General features: G+C 41.8%; 4 protein-coding genes across 7 annotated transcripts; 3 read left to right on the plus strand and 1 right to left on the minus strand.

Annotated features, from left to right (window-relative positions):
• The first annotated feature begins 10 nt into the window (after positions 1 to 10).
• zbtb3 (zinc finger and BTB domain containing 3) lies at positions 11 to 5421 on the plus strand. Its single transcript, XM_068714953.1, has 4 exons — positions 11 to 56; positions 368 to 510; positions 1736 to 2559; positions 2642 to 5421. Exons 3-4 carry the CDS (start codon positions 1739 to 1741, stop codon positions 3678 to 3680), a joined length of 1860 nt encoding a protein of 619 aa, XP_068571054.1. The 5' UTR covers positions 11 to 56; positions 368 to 510; positions 1736 to 1738; the 3' UTR covers positions 3681 to 5421.
• An 8-nt stretch (positions 5422 to 5429) lies between these two features.
• Positions 5430 to 7646, minus strand: rnaseh2c (ribonuclease H2, subunit C). Its single transcript, XM_068714955.1, has 5 exons — positions 7562 to 7646; positions 7108 to 7262; positions 6891 to 7003; positions 6542 to 6661; positions 5430 to 5621 (listed from the first exon to the last, which is right to left on the minus strand). Exons 2-5 carry the CDS (start codon positions 7259 to 7261, stop codon positions 5598 to 5600), a joined length of 411 nt encoding a protein of 136 aa, XP_068571056.1. The 5' UTR covers position 7262; positions 7562 to 7646; the 3' UTR covers positions 5430 to 5597.
• A 1061-nt stretch (positions 7647 to 8707) lies between these two features.
• LOC137875978 (seipin-like) lies at positions 8708 to 13805 on the plus strand. Of its 4 annotated transcripts, none has more exons than XM_068715499.1 (11): positions 8708 to 8787; positions 9909 to 9997; positions 10147 to 10407; positions 10506 to 10584; positions 10754 to 10897; positions 10990 to 11025; positions 11647 to 11781; positions 11890 to 11987; positions 12431 to 12560; positions 12718 to 12799; positions 12898 to 13805. In XM_068715499.1, the coding sequence occupies exons 3-11, from the start codon at positions 10157 to 10159 to the stop codon at positions 13035 to 13037; spliced, it is 1095 nt and encodes a 364-aa protein (XP_068571600.1). In that variant the 5' UTR covers positions 8708 to 8787; positions 9909 to 9997; positions 10147 to 10156; the 3' UTR covers positions 13038 to 13805. The 4 variants fall into 4 exon arrangements, with proteins under 4 accessions (XP_068571600.1, XP_068571599.1, XP_068571601.1 ...); XM_068715498.1 differs by having other exon boundaries at positions 10152 to 10407; XM_068715500.1 differs by lacking the exon at positions 10990 to 11025 and having other exon boundaries at positions 10152 to 10407.
• A 508-nt stretch (positions 13806 to 14313) lies between these two features.
• On the plus strand, positions 14314 to 18571 carry si:ch73-22a13.3 (inositol-trisphosphate 3-kinase A). The gene is made up of 7 exons (XM_068715470.1): positions 14314 to 15147; positions 15993 to 16077; positions 16453 to 16666; positions 16824 to 17028; positions 17145 to 17246; positions 17846 to 17917; positions 18038 to 18571. Exons 1-7 carry the CDS (start codon positions 14314 to 14316, stop codon positions 18287 to 18289), a joined length of 1764 nt encoding a protein of 587 aa, XP_068571571.1. The 3' UTR covers positions 18290 to 18571.
• The last annotated feature ends 528 nt before the right edge of the window (positions 18572 to 19099 follow it).

Genomic DNA, 19099 nt, shown 5'->3' on the forward strand with positions numbered 1-19099 from the left:
AAGAAAATAGCAATTGTCCTGCAAGAAAACATCACTCAGACAGACAGCTGCTGCAGGTAAGACAATACTCATCATACTTACGATACATAGGACGTATTGCAGCTCAGGATGTGTGCTGTACATTTCACGGTAACTCAAAGCTCATGCCGATATAACCAAACAAAGAAAAATGCGGTTGATGGAGGAGAAAAGAATCCCGGTGCTGGAATTGTACACAGAGGCAGAGCTAAGTTTGCTAACTGGTGTTAGCATAGTTGAGCTGGAGCTGCCTGTTGTTATCGCTGGCCAGTTTCGTTTTGCTGTTGTTTGCTATATTTGTTTTTTGCTCACCTGTATGCTTCTGGTTGTCTTCTTCTTCACGATAAAGATTGTTTATCACCTGGACGAAGTGGCCCCTGGGCTGAAGACGTCGGGCATGTCACCATGGAAACGTAACGTAACATACGTCACCGGGATGACTCTGAACTGTCAATAAACATCGTTTAAAGAGCGGAAGGAGCCCTACTTTCTGTAAGTGTGCTGTTGAAATGTTTATTTTATAACTTGTGCCCCAACATCTGTATTTTGTCTTTTTAGTCGTTATGTGTTATTGTTATTCTCAACTACTAGTTCACCCAAAACGTGTGGTGGAGGGACAAGAAGATTATAACAAACGTGAACAAGTGCACTCAAGAGTGTCCCTCCAGTGTAGAAAACACTGTCATTAACATGTAGACTGTGCTCTGGAGCCCCACTGAATGCAGCTGATGTCCTTTTTCTTTTCTTTCTCTGCCCCCACAAATTCATATTACTTAATTTTCCCTAAGGAGCTTAATTTGTGCAGTGGACAAAATAAGACAAATACAGCAATCACAAATTAAGGTACAATGCTGTGGATACAAAATACGCTGGGGGCAGTATTAGTTTCCTGGGACTAATACAGACCTTTGAATCGGCCCACTCCTCCGAGTTTGAGGTTGAACATGTACAACATCTGATATCAGGCAACAGTGCTTCTAGCGTGATGGATGCTTGTTTATGACCTGTGTGCGGCTCTCAAGGATGGTCACACTCTAGTACTCCGTAATATTTGAATAGGTACTGTTACAACCCAGCTCAAAGGCTGCAACATAAGGGAGACGAGACCAGTTAAAAGTAATGAATAGACAATTATTTAAAGAACATATAACCAAACTAACGAACAAAACCAATAAGCAGCCGTGTCATCCCAACAAGAGGCAGCTAAAGAAGAGGGGCAGCCTTTACAGCTGGGACCAAAGGAGGCTCAAGTGTCGCTCATCAGTGGTAGATTAACATCCTGAAAGACAAAGAGGACACAAGGGGTCCTAGTGGGAGGGAGGGGTCGTCACAGTGCCCAGTAGTGACAACATAAGTTCTCTCAAATGTCAGATTGTTGTTCAGTAGGGCATATACAGTACCTCATAATAATGGGACGGTTTCTTCCTTCGTCTAAGAAGGAAAAAACAGCAACCATAACCAAAACTATCTAAAAGGTATGCACTTTTTGGTAATTTAGATAAACTGACCCTTTATGGATGTTTCCCCCAGAGAGACGACTGAATGTTAAATTTATTATTTTCTAAAGAAATCACAAGAGAACTACTTAAAAAAAGTTTTTCAAGATACTTTATGCAGCTCACCACAGAGCCGTCTGTAGGGATTTATTTCAGTGACAGCAGCATTGTCTCTTTGTGTCTCTGCTTTCTTTCATTTTGATTTCCTCTGTTCTGCTCAGGTGATGGAGTTCCCTCAGCATTCCCAGCAGCTGCTGTCAGCTCTGCGTTCCCAGCGCCAGCGGGGCTTCCTCTGTGACTGCTCCGTCGTGGTGGGCTCATCCCGGTTCCTGGCTCACAGGGCTGTTCTGGCTTCCTGCTCGCCTTTCTTTCACATGTTCTACTCAGACTCTCCAGGGGTCCTCGGTGGAAACGGCAGCAGCAGCAGCTCTGTCACACTCGACAGCGACATTGTCACGTCTGCTGCGTTTGCCTTGCTCTTGGACTTTGTCTATGAAGGCGTGCTGCAGCTGGGCGAGTCTCCACCAGTGGAGGACATATTGGCGGCCGCAAGCTTCCTGCACATGAACGAAGTGGTGAGAGTCTGCAAGAGACGGCTGCAGAGACGAGGGCCTCTCGCTGAGGCGGACAGCACTCGCTCTGAAGAGGGCGCTGGTGCGAGGAGGGCAACGGAGACGGGGAGGGAGGGTGGGGGTGACGGTGCAGCTGAGCCTGTGGTGGCCATGGCAGGTGAGCTCATGAATCCAGTCGCCATCGCAGCACCATTCCCGTCAGTATCCATCATGACGGGGAAAAGTCAGTTGGAGTCTGTGAAGTCTGAACGGAGGACAGAAGCACGAGTTCAGACTCCTCTGAGCCCTGACCTCGCTGACACCACGCAGCCAGGCATGGACGCCGCTCCTCTGCCCCCAGGCGGAGAGCTGGTGCCGGGCGTCATCACAGGCCGGTCGGCCCCTGTTGCAGCAGGTCATGCCAGGCTGGGTACTGGTGGGCATGGAGAGGTGTCGGCACTCTGCAGCCCTTGCAGCACCACTGAGACATACAGGTATGGGTTTGATTTGTATTTCTAGATTGCTGTGATTTATTGTTACTAAGAAGCTGTTTAGAATATATCTTTCTTTCCCCAGTTACTGCAGTAACCAGCAGCCCTCCTCCTCTTCTTCCTCTCTGGTGCCAGTGAGTCAGGCTAGTGGTCGGTCAGTGGTTGCTTATTCCCAGGCAGGAACCACCCTCTCCCCGAGCCCACAGCAGGACGCACCCCGACTGCCACGCGATGACTCTGTAAGGAATCCCTTTGAGGCTGGCCACGGAGGGACAAAAGGTACAGGACAACAGACGGTCACGTTATTCCAAGCATCAGCACGAACCTCACAAAACCCAACACACTCAGCGCCACAGATCCGAATCCAGAATGCGGTGTCGCTCCAATGCCAAAGCTTGGACTTCCACTCTGCTCCTCAGATCCAAACCCTTAAGGGACCTGAGGGGAATATGAGAGCTTCGCCCACCACTCGAAATGAAAGATCTCACCCTCCTATGGGCAGAGTGAGGACAGACTGCAATGACGGAGAGAATTTGAAAGTCAAAGTGGAGGCCATTGTTATATCTGACGAAGAGCTGGAGGAGGAGAAAGAGGAAAGTAGAGAGAGAGAGTTAGTGATGGAAGTAGACGATGAGTTTGAAGAAGAAGAGGAGCTGCACAGTCCTCAGTTTCTCTCTTCCCACCCGCAGGGCATCTTACAAATGACCTCCCATTCAAATGACTACTCCTTCCCCCTCTCTCCCTCCTCTTCGTCCTCCGGTGCCGGCCCTTCCTCCCAGGACACTTCGTCCTTCGCCCTCATTCCTCCGTCCACAGCTCAGCAGCATTCAGACCCTCCGTCCTACTTCCAGGACTTCCAGGACTCAATGGGGAACTTTGTAGAGGACGTCCCTACGTGTGGAGTCTGCGGAAAGACTTTCTCGTGCACATACACACTAAGGCGCCACGCCATTGTGCACACGCGTGAACGTCCCTATGAGTGCCGCTACTGCTACCGGAGCTACACGCAATCAGGCGACCTGTACAGACACATACGGAAAGCTCACGACCACACGCTGCCCGCCAAACGCAGCAAGGCAGACATGGAGCCCTCCCTGCCACCACAACCACCACCTCTTAGCTAACACACACACACACACACACACACACACACACACACACACACACCTTTGTATTTCTATACTCATGCACACATACCGAACTTTAACAGAATAGCTTGACTCTAATTCTACATTTAAAATATAAACGGACTACAACATGCAGAGATGAGCTGGTATTAAACAGCCATCTCAGTTGTTTTCAAAAGTGCCTTAACGGCGCACCATTTTACAATGTTCGTCTCAAACACGACCCTATATCAGATGAATGGTTGTGATTGGCCCAGAAGCATCTGCCAGAGCAAAAAAAAAAAACGAGAGCTCGCATATGTCTTTTTCCCCATGAGTACAGAAATACCAGAATTCTCTCACACACACACACACACACACACACACACACACACACACACACACACACAGAGTAAACACCAGCGATGTGGCAGTGATATCACTAGTCATTCATCATACTAACACGCTTAATGTTCAGGTGTGACTGTCTCCTGAGAATCCTAAAATTTATCGGATTTTTTGCTATTTTGCTACTCTTCAAAAATGTAGCAGAGATTTTACAGTTTAATTTTTTAATACCTTCATTATTTATGAGTATAAAAATTATTTAAAACCTCATTGTTGTAAGACGATTCAGAAGATGTTCAAAAGACTTTCAACAAGATACAGTATGTGACATCCTACACTGATTGTGCTATATTAACTCAAAAAGTAAGGGACAGCTATTGTGTTTAGTGTTTTTATTAGTTACAAGAATTGTAATTTGTATGACTGCCTTTTCAGTGTGTGACCAGCAAAGTTTGACTGATTTTCAATGTAGTAGCGTTGTACTGTCTAGTGTTTTGTTTACAGGATTAAACTATCAAAGCAGATACCTGCACCAATTCTACAATTAGAATCAGATAGTGCCATTTTCTAACTTGTAATACAAGCTTTTTCTTGCATCAGTTTTAATGAAGGCACTTCATCAACAGCAGATAGTTTATTAAACAGAATATTAACACTGCCAAAAAAAAGGCCTTTTCTTTGTCTCCTTTACTCATGCACTAAGAAGTATTTGATTAGGAATCATTCCTAAGTGAGGTAACTGACCCAGAAATGTCAGTGGCAGCCAAATAAACTGATTCATTTTATATGACCACCAATTTATGCATTTCCAGGATTATTTACATTCTCTTACTGTAAATTTGGTCAGATCATTTTAGCACTGTGGCTATCTTGTTCTTACTTATAATCTTGCCACATATTTCATAGACTTTGTTTAGCATTCTCCATCATATTCAATTCAAAGTAGTGAGGAATGGAAAACAGGTTGAATTGTTCTCATGGTACATGGTGGTATTGCAGTGGAAGTGAGAAAGGAGTAAATCAGAATGGCTTTTCTCTTTGCCCATGTGACCTTACCCTCTGTAGTTTCTCCTGTAATGTGACTACACAGTAAGAGAACACACACACACACACACACACACACACAGTAATTCTGCCTTCTATTTAAGTGTTTAGACTTCAACTTTAAATGTGCCTGAATGACCGTTTGGAATTTGTTCTTCTGCACCATATTACATGGAATAACAGTTTCTGTATGTACTAATGAAAACGGATTAGTTTTGGAGTTTTGTCTACTCAGAAGGGACGGTTGAGTCAGCGATCACTTCATCCTTGTGTCATGGTGTTCAAAATCTAAATGTTACTTTGTGAATAAACACTGTGTTCAAAAGAAACAAAGTGAACATATCGTTGTTTCGATGAATCACATAATCACAAAGGTTGGTCAGTCATTTTTTTTATTTCACTACAAAAGAACATACAAAAATATAAACATCACATCTGTTACTCTGCAATCGTAACATAGTAACACTGAACTCATTAGCATTTCTCTGACTGTAGCAAACTGTACGTTTCACTCGTGAGCTGAGCAGAACGTTTTCTCTCTCCTCAGTCTTCTACTGGACCGTGGATCTGTGAAGAGACAAAATATCCTTGTGTCCTTGTATTTCCAACCAAACTATTTTCCAATAAAATATTGTCAATGAAGCTGCTTTTGTACATTTTGACAGCATTTGTTAAACTGAAGAGAAACAATAAAAAATGACCAACAGCAAATGTACAACCCACACATCTAGTTTTAAATGAATAATATTGTATCTATAAATCATACAGATTATTACACCTGGAAGACACACTCTTACGCACGTTATTAGGCTGTAGAATTAATTTTAACAACACTTCTGTGACAGAAACAATTATTTTCATTAAAATAATCGTTAGTAAATTGGTCTACTGGAGTAGCCTTTGTTTATCTCCTCACGCCCAGAAACCACAATTTTACGCCAACATGAAACCCCTCTGGGACATGCAATGAAGAAAAAAAGAGTGTTAGTTTGTCTTCGATCATCCATATTGGATAACCAGGACCACCCTCTCCACCACCTACTGCAGGGACAGCGGAGCACTTTCTCCAACAGAATGATCCAGCTCCGCTGTCATAAGGACAGGTACAGGAGAACGTTCCTGCCTACCGCTATAAGACTGTACAATAAATCACCTCGGGCCAAATCAAATCGTTAAACCTCTGCACTACTGTTTATTTAGTTGATTTAATATTATTCTGTTCTATTCACTGTGTATATAGTGTGCATTTTTTATATAACATCTTTACTATATTATAACTGTATATATTGTGACATGTGTATCTTTCTTGTATTTTTCTTTTTATATAATATTAAGATTTTTTTTACCTGTGACCTATTGCTGCTCTGTAACCTATTGCTGCTTGTAACAAAATAATTTCCCCTCGCGGGATCAATAAAGTTAGTATCTATCTATCTATCTCTATCAAACATCCCTTTTTAAGTTAGCTCCCAAACAAAAGAACTCACCGCCTCAGCTAACTCAGGCCAATCCATCGCCATCACGACTGTGTCGTCAGAGTTTGGAGGCGTCTCCAGGTTCCAGTAGGTCAGCTTGTCAAACACAGAGGAGACCCTCAATGTCCTGTCCTGGACACACACACACACACACACACACACACACACACACACACACACACACACACACACACACACACACACACACTGTTTACCATCATGAAGACAGACTCCCAGAATCCTCACCCGCACACAAAAATGTGGTTTCATGGCCAGTCAGTGCTTTGCCTGATGTTTGACAGAACCAGAATGCCGGACAGTGTAGAAAGAGCGATGACGTCAGTGATGATGTTATGTTTACCTCGTGGTCAGAGCTGGGCTTGTTGGTCTCATTAAGCACTAAGCCGGTGTAGCCCTGTGGACAGCCGAGCTCCTGCCCCTTCAACCCACGCCCTCTGAACGACACCGTCTTCTCTGTCGTGACATAAACGCACAAAGGACTGTTGTTAGAAGGTTAGGGTTGAAAACTGGACCAGTAACAACACGCTTTACTCTACTGGGAGAGAGGCTGGGTGTACCTAGTTTGCCGTCTTTGGTGGTAGCAGTGAGGTATTCTGAGACCTGGGCCGGCCCATTGTGTTCAATCTCACAGGGCAGGAGGTGGACCGGGACTTGCTGTGCCTGAGCCACAGATGACACATTAACACGAGTAACACTGGTGTTACAGGACATCCTGCAACCAGAAGACAGAGAAACACGAAGACATGAAAACAACAACGTACACTCTTCTATTTAAACCTACATTTCTTGCTGTGATTTCAGACATAAAAAGGTTGTCTCTGAAGTATATACTGATAACAGTAACTATGATAATGTATTATTGAGAGCTCTGATAACAACCAGCAGAACAGCATGCCACTTCAACTAAAGATGTTGTCATATTAGCGTGTTTTCTAAGTTCCTCTTCAACATTATTAAACGTGTTGTTAAGTGACTTAAATGTGAATTTGAGAAACATAACTGCAACATTACCTTTAAGCAGTTTTCCAAACAATAATGTCAAATGAAATGTAAGATTTGACTTTTTCCGGTTTGCGACAGTCGCAGCGTATGATTGGACGAAAGTGTCTTCTTCTATGGTGTCAGATATTTTGGCGGGTTTCTTCTGTTCCGCTGGATGATGTCGCCTCCTCCTGTTGACAGATTGTTGTACTTTTTCTTTTTTTTTCACTTTCTACTTTCCCTGCCTCTCTTAGATATTGACATATTTTTCTTTTAAATGTAGTTTTTATAGGCTACATATCTATCAAAGTGTAATTAATAATTGGTCACAAAATATTCACATGTGCACTTCAGTCCATCCATTCATTATCTAATTAATTTATTTTGGTCAAGATCACAGGCATTTCTGGAATTTCCCTCAGTTATCATATACTTATTATCCAAAATACTGCATTCCTAATTGGTGATTTTATCTCTTGGCAATTTATAATACTCTATAAACTATTCTCTTTACTCTATAAAAACAATATGGGATCACAAAGGGTCCAGATGCTTTCTATGTGATACATACCACCTCTTAAAATAGTCCATTTTACCACATTATAAGACCAAGGTCTATCCAAGTAAATTGCAATTTGGTGTTTATTCAATTGAGGTGCCTTTGCACAGATATGTAAACATGTTTGTCATCTAGGGGGCGCTGTTGAATATTATCAGAAAATCAGGAGCGATATAAAAAAATCATTCAGCAATTAAACATATATGTAAGTATAATATGGATTGGGCTGTAGAATGTGCTAATAGGAAAGAATAGAATAAAGGCTGCTCAGGTCAAATTATCATCCAACATTGTCACTGAGGGCAATGAATTAATCCGTTTTTTAACAATTACCAAAAGAAAATGATAAGCAGATATAAGCAGTCTTATTGTATTTCTCACAGGGAATAATGACATAAACTATATCTTGGGGCTTTAGTAGTTTAAAGTATGAACACCAGGTCTCAAGCTTCGTCCTTGTTGTCAGTGTCATGTTCAACACCAGGAGCTCTGTTCCAGTTGGCAGCAGCATCTCTCTTCATGTGGGATGGACTAAAGCCTGTCCAATGGCATCTTTTCAGCAGCTAAAGTTATTGGGGGGGGGGGGGGTTCTGTTGACACCATTTCATCCAGACAGTATCAAGCTGTGGACAAAGAGACTTCAGGGGAAGGAGAAGTGATTTCCTAACAACTCATAGTTGGCCAACAGAAACCAGAGGTGAGTTTTTTCTAACAAGACTGAGTACTGTACATGCTGCTGTTGGCTATCACATGCACATTAGACAAAACAAGGTTTTAATCTGGACATTGAGTTGAAAATGCTTTAGGGTCCCCAAACTATAATCCTTGGCAGCATAACTCTTAATCTGAAAATCTTCATGGCGGTGTTCATTAATGTGTTGTGCAAGTCACAACTCCCTTCCTCTTTTAACGAGTAGATATTACTAAAACTTTAGCAGTGTTGGATGAAGTGTTCATATAAAAAAAAAGTCCAGCATTGGAAATATTACTTACATAAAAGTATGTACCGTAAGTATAATCAGGAAAATACATGTAAAGTATGAAAAGTAAAAGTACTCAATACAGAAAGATGTCAACTGAAACACCTTCACAATGCTTGTTTTGTCCAACCAATGGTTCAAAACTCCAAAATTATTAGAAATAAATAAAAATCTGTAAAAAAAACAAATCCACATAAACTGGAATCTTTCAAATGTTTTTGATGACAATCAAAACAGTTTCCAATTCATCTTTTATCAATTGACTAATCGTTTCAGCTCGACTTCTATGTTCTGTTAGGTAGTTTATATATAAGCTCTTCATATGAATTGTTTGCAAAGTATTAATTCATAAATGAACCAGTAACTAAAGCTGCCAAATGTTTATAGTGAAATGTAATGGAGTAGAAATAGAAAGTGTCTATGAGAAAAAGAAGACTCATGTAAAGTACCTCAGATTTGTACAGTACATGAGTAAATGTACTTAGTTACATTCCATCACTTAACTTTAGTTACATGAGAAAATAAACGGCTGCATTTGATGAAGTGATAAATACTGCCTATCCACCAACATTATTACACAATATGTGTAATTATCAAAACAAACGTATACACATTGATTTGCTGCTTCTAGATACATGTGATACAGTCCAAGTGTTAGATGACTGTGTCAGTTTGTTTCAGTCATCTCATGTGAAAGGCCTCTGCTTGTGACTGAGATTGGACTCAGTGGTTTCACAGCTCTCAGTACTATCAAAGGGGTGCTTGTATCTATAGGCTTCATGACATCATAACATCATCAACCACACCTTTTTTATGAAATCTTTTTTTTTTCTTACAGGGAAATGTGAGTAAGAACCAGATAACCTTTTGGAGAACACTGAAGACATTTCAAAGACTGAGACCGTAGACCGGAGCCAAACTTAACCAGTACGATTCTTTTAATTACACATTCATCTTTTAAAACATGCTTGTAATGTGGTTGCATTTAACTTTTTGAGTTTTTGTTGTATGTTGTTTTTGTATCTGTGGTTTTCCCTCTGTTCCTGGTAAACAGTTTACTTTGTTGTTTATCGAAGTTTAGACTTCATGGATCAAGAAAGTCATTTGCGTCCAGGAGATGATCAAGAACTGTCAACCCTCATTGGCCGAGCTCTGCTGGGGTTCCAGGATGCCGTCCTCATGGTGATCTCACACGCCCGTCAGAGAGCCGTACAGGGATTCATTCTGTTCTCTATCGTCATCCTGCTCCTCTTGGTCGCCGTCTTTTTATATGGTAGCTTCTACTACTCTTACATGCCCTTGGCGGCTTTTTCCACACCTGTGCACTATTACTACAGGTGTGTATGTGAAGTCTTACACAGACTGTATAGTTACTGTGTGTTTGATTCTTGCTTTCTTGTTTTTAATCCTAATCAATCATTCACGTTGTATGCAGGACAGACTGTGAATCTCCTGCATCTTTTTTGTGCTCTTACCCAGTGGCCAACATCTCTCTGATGAGGAATAAGAAACATGTATGTAGATGTGTGTGTGTGTGTGTGTGTGTGTGTGTGTGTGTGTGTGTGTGTGTGTGTGTGTGTGTGTGTGTGTGTGTGTGTGTGTGTGCATGCATATATCTATGTATCTACTCTATGTATCAATCTATACTTCCTCAAGTGCAATCAATTTAAAATGTGTATGCAGGTGCTGACATTCGGCCAGGCCTATCAGATGTCTCTGCAGCTGGATATGCCTGATTCTCCGACCAATCAGGAGACGGGGATGTTCATGATCAAGACAACCTGTTTCTCTCGGGACGGAGGGCAAGTTGCCTCCTCCGCTCGCTCTGTGAGTCGTTGATTTGTTCGGCTCCCAGTGCTTCATTAATAAAGCCTGCAGAACCCGGTGATTCACGTTTGCATTTGCTGTGTGTTTCTCAGGCAAGACAGCAGCTGTCCGCCTCCAGCTCTCGCTTTGTGAGTACAGCGCTGACGCACAATAACGTTTTAATCACACAGCCTGGTCAGAGCCAGTTTAGGGCTGCCTATGCTTGCTGCAACAGAAGGTGATCTCAGTGCTCAGGTGATGGAGACGACAGGACAAACATGTGACCTTATGACATGGTGTGAGTAAAGAGCTTCCATGTGTAAGGGATGCCATCATTAATTTAAATTTTTTGATTGAACACAGAGTGATCAGAAAAGAAAAGCATGTACATTGAGACGCAATCGAGTGCAGCGGTCCTCTAATAAATACTTCCTTTGAGGCCTGACATCACGTAATCAAAGTGTTGATTTTGTACTTTTTAAGGCTGTGTTTTGGGATGTTTTTGCATTCAATCATAAAATGTTCATAAGGTAGTCCACTGAGATCAGCTTTTGTTAGTGATCATTAACCTGAGCACACAACCGAATCATTGAGTTATAGAAGGTAAAGCTTTTGCATCCATGACCACATCAATCAACCTTTGATCATCCTTGAAAATACCTTCTGGGGATATCATGCATTTGTAAGGAAAGAGCAGATTAATGGGGGAGACAGAAATGAACGCTTCAGGTGTGTATGTCTGGGTGATTGTGTTGCCTTGCTGTTGTCAGAGCATGCTGCGATACCGCTCAGACCTGCTGAGGTCCCTGGGAACGGTGCTGTTCCTCCCAGCCTTTCTGACCGGAGTCGCTGAGCAGAAACAAGTACTGGAGGTGGAGCTCTTCTCAGACTACACGGACGACCCTGTGAGTCTAGCATTACTTTGTGAACGTGTCAGCATGTGTCAGTGTGCATAAACAGCAAGCAGGTATTTTGTTGGCGTCTACCTTATAGGTTTGTCTTCATGTACACAGTACGTCCCCTCGGTGACGGCCGTCATTGAGATCCTGTCCAGCAAGGTGCAGATCTACTCATCTCAGCTCTATATTCATGCTCACTTCACTGGTATGAGGTAAGATGTGTACACAATGCTTTATAATAGATCATACAGATGATTTTGAAACAAGACAAAAAAATCCATATCTTTAAATCTAAAGCACAAAATGAGGCTACGATAGAGTTAGTAATCTCATACTAAAACACATTTTAACTTAACCCTAAAGCAGAAAATCTATTGTCTTTTGTAACACCTTCGAACTGCAGATTAAAATTTTGAGTAATTCTGGCATTTTTTATTCCATGATTATATCTTCTTCAAATAAACTAAACTAAAGCAAAATATTTATCCACCAACAGCAGCCTCATTACACCAAAACATTTCTTCACTTGAAATAATCAGTCTCTTATGTCTACACCTTCACTGGCATATAAGTATGAGTCAAACTGACAGAAAGTTGGATAACAGGAGCTTTTTTTTCTTCACATCATAATTACTGTCTTTGTTTTTCTACTCAGATACGTATTGTTCAACTTCCCTCTCCTATCAGCCATGCTGGGCGTGTCCAGTAACTTCATCTTCCTCAGTGTCGTCTTTGTCCTCTGCTACGTGAGGCTGCTGTTGAAAGTGGATTGGCGACCAGAGCAGGTGAAAGGAGAAGCACACAATGTGTAACTGCAGCTGCAGGGCTGCACACTTCATTAGTTTGGTGTTTAAGTGAGAGTGAAATATTACCAGATTCCGCTCAGATGTTGTAGCTAAGACTCAACAAGCTCTGAGAGCTTGTTTTCCTCCTTGTTTACAGCTCAGAACAGATGGACTGCTGTCAGATAGGGAGGAGAACACAAACAACAACCAAGAGAAAGATGAAAAAGATGCTGCTGCAGGTGCAAAAACACAGGCACAGAGAATATATTATAGAGAGTTATTTCCATCAGGGACGTGGTGCTGACTAAAAAAAATTCATGAATAAATTCCTTGACAGGTACTGCAGATCTGATGTTCCCTTCAGATGACCCCCACGAATCTGAGCCGAGCGAGGCGCCATCCTTTGACGCCAACACGGAGGTGCAGAACAGACAGATTCACCATCAGATTGAAACAATTGAAAAAGATGCAGCCTGAGGCCATTAATACAGGAACGATTACAAGCTGTAAGAGAGATTCATGGTTGAAAATGACTCAGAAAGCACCTACACACCGCTGAGCTGCCCTGCTTCAGCTGTAGATCTTTTTGCTCCAACATCACGTCATCTGTGTTTCAGTATTAGAATTAGGTTTATTGCCAAGTAGGTTTTCACATGTAAGGAATTTAAGAAAGTTCTGCAACAATCAAGGCATAAATAAAATACAAAATATGATATTAAAATGTTGTCTCATACTGTTTTGCTTTAATGTTTATGATTTATGGGATTGAGTCACCTGAACCGTCATCACGTCATACAAATCTTTCACTGTCAGTGTGTTTTTATTACTTTGCACTTCATAGCTGTAATCTGATATTCACCAAATCTGTTTAACAGTAAATAAATACGACATTATGAAATAAATAAACATTTGAATGAATACAGACAAAATATGTAAGGTAACCATGAAACTGTGAAATAATCCAATAAATTACTAAATTGTTTTAACTCTTTCTTAATCCCATCAGTTTTTATGTTTTTCTTTCAGCTGTGAAAAGTAAGATTATAAAGCTGTTTCTTTTGCAGGTTATAACTACCATGCTAGCTAAAATGTTACTTTAAAATGCTTAAAATCTGTACAATAAAATGTTCTTCCAAATGTAAAATTACGATATGTAAAGCAACCTGTGTGTCTCTTTCTATTACACAAAAATATCTGAAATTAATTTAATATTAAGCCAACGTGTGTACAAATAAAGCACTTTCTGTTAAGCTGCTGCAATAAAACCTTTGAAAAATGTTTATGAGACTACTTGTTTAATTGTGTAGTCAGAAAACAACTCCCCAAAACAGTTTACACAAACACAAAGTACACTCTCCTAATTCCAGCCTTTTACCTCACACGGTGTGTCATTCCTGGATGTCCTCTTGAAGCTTTTGGAAACTTCATGACGTCACTGCATGCAAAATATGGCACCAGCAGGGAGAATGAGAGAGGGATGAAGCTCACTGGCGCAGAGCTTTCTAACAGGTCAAAGACATAGTAAGGTAAGTTAGACACATATGATCATTTGTAGTTTTATATTTCCATGTGTCATTTGAAGAAAGCTTTAAAACATTGCTTACAGAATTGTAAAAAAGCAAATTTCCTCAAATATATTCCGAATTGTGCAAATATTTCCCAACTTGTAAACATTTCTCCGTTTTGTACAAGCACATGTGTTGGGGTCATGGAGTAAATTCTCTACCTGCGCTCACACACATAGGACTGGAAGATGGACATGGCAGACGATAACCACATGGAGGGGATGGAGACGGAGACAGAGAGCAAGCAAACTATGGATAATGACTTTTCTGCCACACTATCAGATGAGATGCACCAACATATGACAATCAGTGAAAAGCCTTCCAGCGGCTGCAGGAGGGTCAGAGTGAGATCCAGACCCAGACTGAAGTCCACAAAAAGTTTCCCACCTTACAGTCAGTGTATAGGTGGACTCGGAGAGGACGGGGAGGAGGACAATGAGCTCAATTCAGAATCAAATAACGTACCGAGGGAAAACAGGAACGAGGTCGCTCAAGGCACAGAAAGAAAAGAGGACTTTGAATTGAAAGCAAGATGTGCAAGGGATGAGGTGAAGGCAAAATGGAGGATGAAGAGGAAGGAGAGACTTGGGGGGAGCCATGAAGTTGATACAGACGGTTGGGAGAGGTGGAGCGGGAAAAGAAGCGTAGAAGAGAGTGGAAGAGAGAGGGAGTGTGGGCTGCCCCCAAACAGCGAGTGGAAACACTGGAGAGGTAGAAACTCCAGTTCTGAGATAGACGGCAAAGAAGAAGAGGATGAAGAGAGGAAGAGGTCTCCTGTTGCAGCGGCAGAGGTAGAGAAGGAGGGGAGAGGGGAGACCCCAGAGGGGGAGGATGAAGAGGCAGAGGAGTTGCTGGGACTGAGAGAGGACTCCACAGCACATCAGTGGGCCTCCCCACACCCCATCCTCTCCAAGCTTTTGCAATCCTCCTCCAGCTCCTCCGTCAACTTCTCCTCAGCAGAGAGCGATGAAGTGTTCAGCGAAGGAGAAGATGTTGGCTCAAAGAGGATGGTGTTCAGGAAGGTGAGATTGCACGGATGCAGTTTAAAACTACATTTTTAATTTTGGGGCAATTTTGGGGCATTTTTTGGGGCATTTTGCTGCACCAGTCTGGCATCACACATGTGCATCATGGCTGCTCTGGTTTTCCACAGAAGAGGCTTACTAAAACTATATTTCTTAACTGTTCTTTGCACCTTTGGTCCAGCTAAATTTGCATTGGCTTGAAAGAGGACTTTGACAAAGTCCGATTTGAATGGCGTTTGCATACCTGTGTGCTGCTGCAGATATGAAGGCAGATGGGAGCAGCCAGTGAAAGGAGAGGGAGTACGGATTGAATAACAGATATAATAGGCAAATTATCATTAAATATTACAAGAGAAATATGCATCTTCAAAACATTTCATCTCTGGGATCAAAATATCAATATTTGCAAACATCTGCAATTTGAAGTATTAGGTCTTACATATCACATGATATAGATATTTCCCTCAAACTACAAACTTGTCATTTTGTAACAGTGCCTCTACTGAGCATGCTCGGGTCTGCCTTCGCTTCCCTTGTTTTTTCATGCCTGTGTATGGCTGTTTTGTGTATATACAAAACAGATCTTAACTGACGAGGTATACGCGCGCTGTTTGTAAACACCAAACGCACTGACACTCATGACAGTTTTTGACGTGCACAGAGGACTTAGAATGTGTTTATACTGTATAATGTATCCCAACTAATGCCTCTCAATCAGAGATATATCCTCAAATATTCTCATTGCATTCTCTTCAAAAGCAATGCATGCTGGGGAAAGGCTCCACAGCCAGTTCGTCTTGCATGTAGACATCAACATAAGCTGCTCTTCTTTTGTGCCTCAGTGCCGCTCCTGGAGAACCTACCTGACCATGATGCACTGGTCGCTGCGGCGGCAGAGCTCCTGGGTCCAGCTGGCTGGACATCAAGGCATGTTCCTCCAAAACAGACTCAGCAACTACTGTGATCACAACAACACCAAAATCAACTACATTCACTTGTATTACTGCGTGTATCTGTACACTACTGCATGCTGGATATAGCTCATGCATACATTCATATCTCTGCTGTGTTACAACGCTTTACCTCCAGAAGGCCCAACTTTTCCCAAACTAAGAAACAACACATTTCATCAAGTCAAAAATCTCTGAGTAAGGGCTTGTTGTCTCATAAGACTCCAATACATAGACCTGATTGTAACTTATGTTAAAGGGGAACAAATCACACAACTAATGATAATATCTGCCTTCTTGTTTTATTACGCATGTGGGTAGCTAATAATTCTACCTGCCTCACTGCTGCCAGGTACCTTCCAGCTGAGTGAGGGAGGGGAGGTGTTGAAACTGTACAGTGAAGTGGAGGCAAAGTGTCTGGACTGCCTGATGCGAGACCCGCTGAGACATTTTGTGCCGCAGTACCACGGCTTGGTCACCAAGGGGGAGCACTGCTACATCCGCCTGGAGGACCTTCTGAGCGGTCTGAGGAAACCTCTCATCATGGACTGCAAGATGGGAGTCAGGTTTGAGAGTAATTATGTCTTTCAACCAGAGGAGACCAGATCAGTCTTGCAGGCGTATACACTGACTCAAATTGTAGAAATGAGTGTAGTCATGATTAGGAGAGGCTGAGTTGTAAAATGTGTATGTTCATGTACAACATGAGAGTTTCCTTCTCAGGACATACCAGGAGGAGGAGGTGATTAAAGCCCGGACCAACGGCACCCTGCGGAGTGACATGTACCAGAAGATGGTGAAAATAGACCCGTCCGCTCCATTGGAGGAGGAACACGAACAAAAAGGGGTGACCAAGTGTCGATACCTTCAGTGGAGGGATACGACCAGTTCTACGTCCACACTGGGCTTCAGGATAGAAGGCATTATGGTAGGACTGAAGGCCAATAAAATCACTGCACAACTCAAAACAATTATCTATTTCATTCTCAACAAGTTCTCAAAGTTGCCATGTCTGTGCTGTTGTGTTGCTTCTCTGTGAGTCAGATGGAGGACGGCAGCGTCCACCGGGACTTCAGGAAAATTCTGACTTTAGCTCAGGTCACGGAGGCCTTGCTCTTCTTCACCAGGAGACAACTGGAGATCCTGGTCAGTTCTACTCGTTATGAAAACACTACTTACACTCTTCCTTTAGAAAACATGTCCTAATTTCTTAATCTTATAATAATTCGCAAAAAAAACAACATAATAAAATAAAGGAATCCATGACTGAAAAATAATGACTAAACGTAACTCAAAATCTGAGATCTAATGAAAATGAGATATTTGTTCAGTTTTAGTGTGTCTCAAGTATTTGCCTTTGATCGATCGATCAATCCATATTAGGCTTCCAATACATAATCAATGCACTGATGCCTGCTGTGCATTTCTAAAGACAGTTAAAGTATACCTCAACACAATGGCCGTATATGGAGGCAATTGTCTTTAAACGTTTTTAATTAAGACCGGATAAAAGACTAAACCAACAACAAGCATTTACGAAAACAGAAAAAAACTAAAATGGAAATTTCAAAATCAAAAGTTGTAAGTCTAATTTTCCTCCTTTCCTCCTTTCCTTCTCTAATCTTTGCAACTGACTTCCTGTCATTTCTTTATTTGGTGTCCACTTTGGTGTTTTTTTATTTACTTTGTGATGTGTGAACTAACTGTTGCTGCTAAACCACAACTCTACTCATCTGTGCTCTCAGAAAGCCTACCACTCCAGACTCCTGGCCCTGAGTGACGCACTGAAGAATTCATCGTTTTTCAGAACCCATGAGGTTGGTTTACGTAGAGACTGATCTTGTCTTGTTAAATTCTGCTTAAGATCATTATTAAAACCACATTGAACCCAGAGGTCTTTTTGCTGATATTATCATATCTATGTTTGACCTGATCAGGTGATTGGCAGCTCGCTTCTCTTTGTCCACGACCACAGCAGCAAGGCCAGCGTGTGGATGATAGACTTTGGGAAGACGACGCCGGTGCCTGAAGCGAGCCAGCTCAGACACAACGTCCCGTGGGCCGAGGGGAGCAGAGAGGACGGCTACCTCGTCGGTCTGACCTCCCTCATCACTTCTCTGAGCCAGGCCATCAGCGTGGCCTCCTGGCAGCAGGAGGACAGCTGTGGAGAAGAAAAGAGTGTTGCATGAGACACCCCCAATATACGACACCTTACACTTTGAACTGTCGCCTCATTTCATTCACTAGAAGAGACAACAGAGGAGGATTTGTTTGTGGAGAATCTGTCTTCACGGGCTGAGAAAGAGGAATGATAATGGTATGAATCAGTTCAAATCCATAGAAAAGAGATGTGGTCATTTTGCAATTGTACATCTGGCATGTACATATTGTAACAGTGGATAATGTTTTATTACAAAGAATCTTTCTTCTTTACTAGTCCCTATTTATTTCATAAAGGACAAAAAACTAAATTTCCCTGGGTTGGTCTGTAATGTCTCAAAGATCTTGTCTGTGTTGCAAAACATGCTGAGGTTATTTGTTCACAGCAAAAAAGGAAACTCTTTCTATAAGTCAGCATATCTTAAAAAGTCAAACCATACTCATTAAAAGAAACTTTAAAATATTTGTATTAAATGTTGTAATATTACTATTCGGGATTTAAATTTTTTCCACATGATGCAGCCGAAATGTTCCGGGTCTTATAGGTTGTTTACAGTTACAGTTTTGTAAGTGAATGCTTAGATAAAAGCATCAATGCTTTCAGTTTTGTAACCATGCCTTAAACAAAGGCAAACATCACCATCCGCCTACATCAACCACAAGAGCAAATCAGCAGTGTTTGTATGAAGGACATCAGTGTGTTGTTGCTGCTTAGAACAAGTAATTCAAATGATGTATGTGTGTATCATTTTGTTGCAAAAATACCTTTATGAAAAAGGGGTTGTTAGGTTTTGATTGCATTGCAGAATTTCATTTTGACACAGAAGTAAGATGTTTAT

The sequence above is a fragment of the Cebidichthys violaceus genome, unplaced genomic scaffold (genome assembly GCF_023349555.1).
Source record: "Cebidichthys violaceus isolate CVI_PGR_0920_01 unplaced genomic scaffold, fCebVio1.0.p SCAF_2, whole genome shotgun sequence".
NCBI classification, from domain to species: domain Eukaryota; kingdom Metazoa; phylum Chordata; class Actinopteri; order Perciformes; family Stichaeidae; genus Cebidichthys; species Cebidichthys violaceus.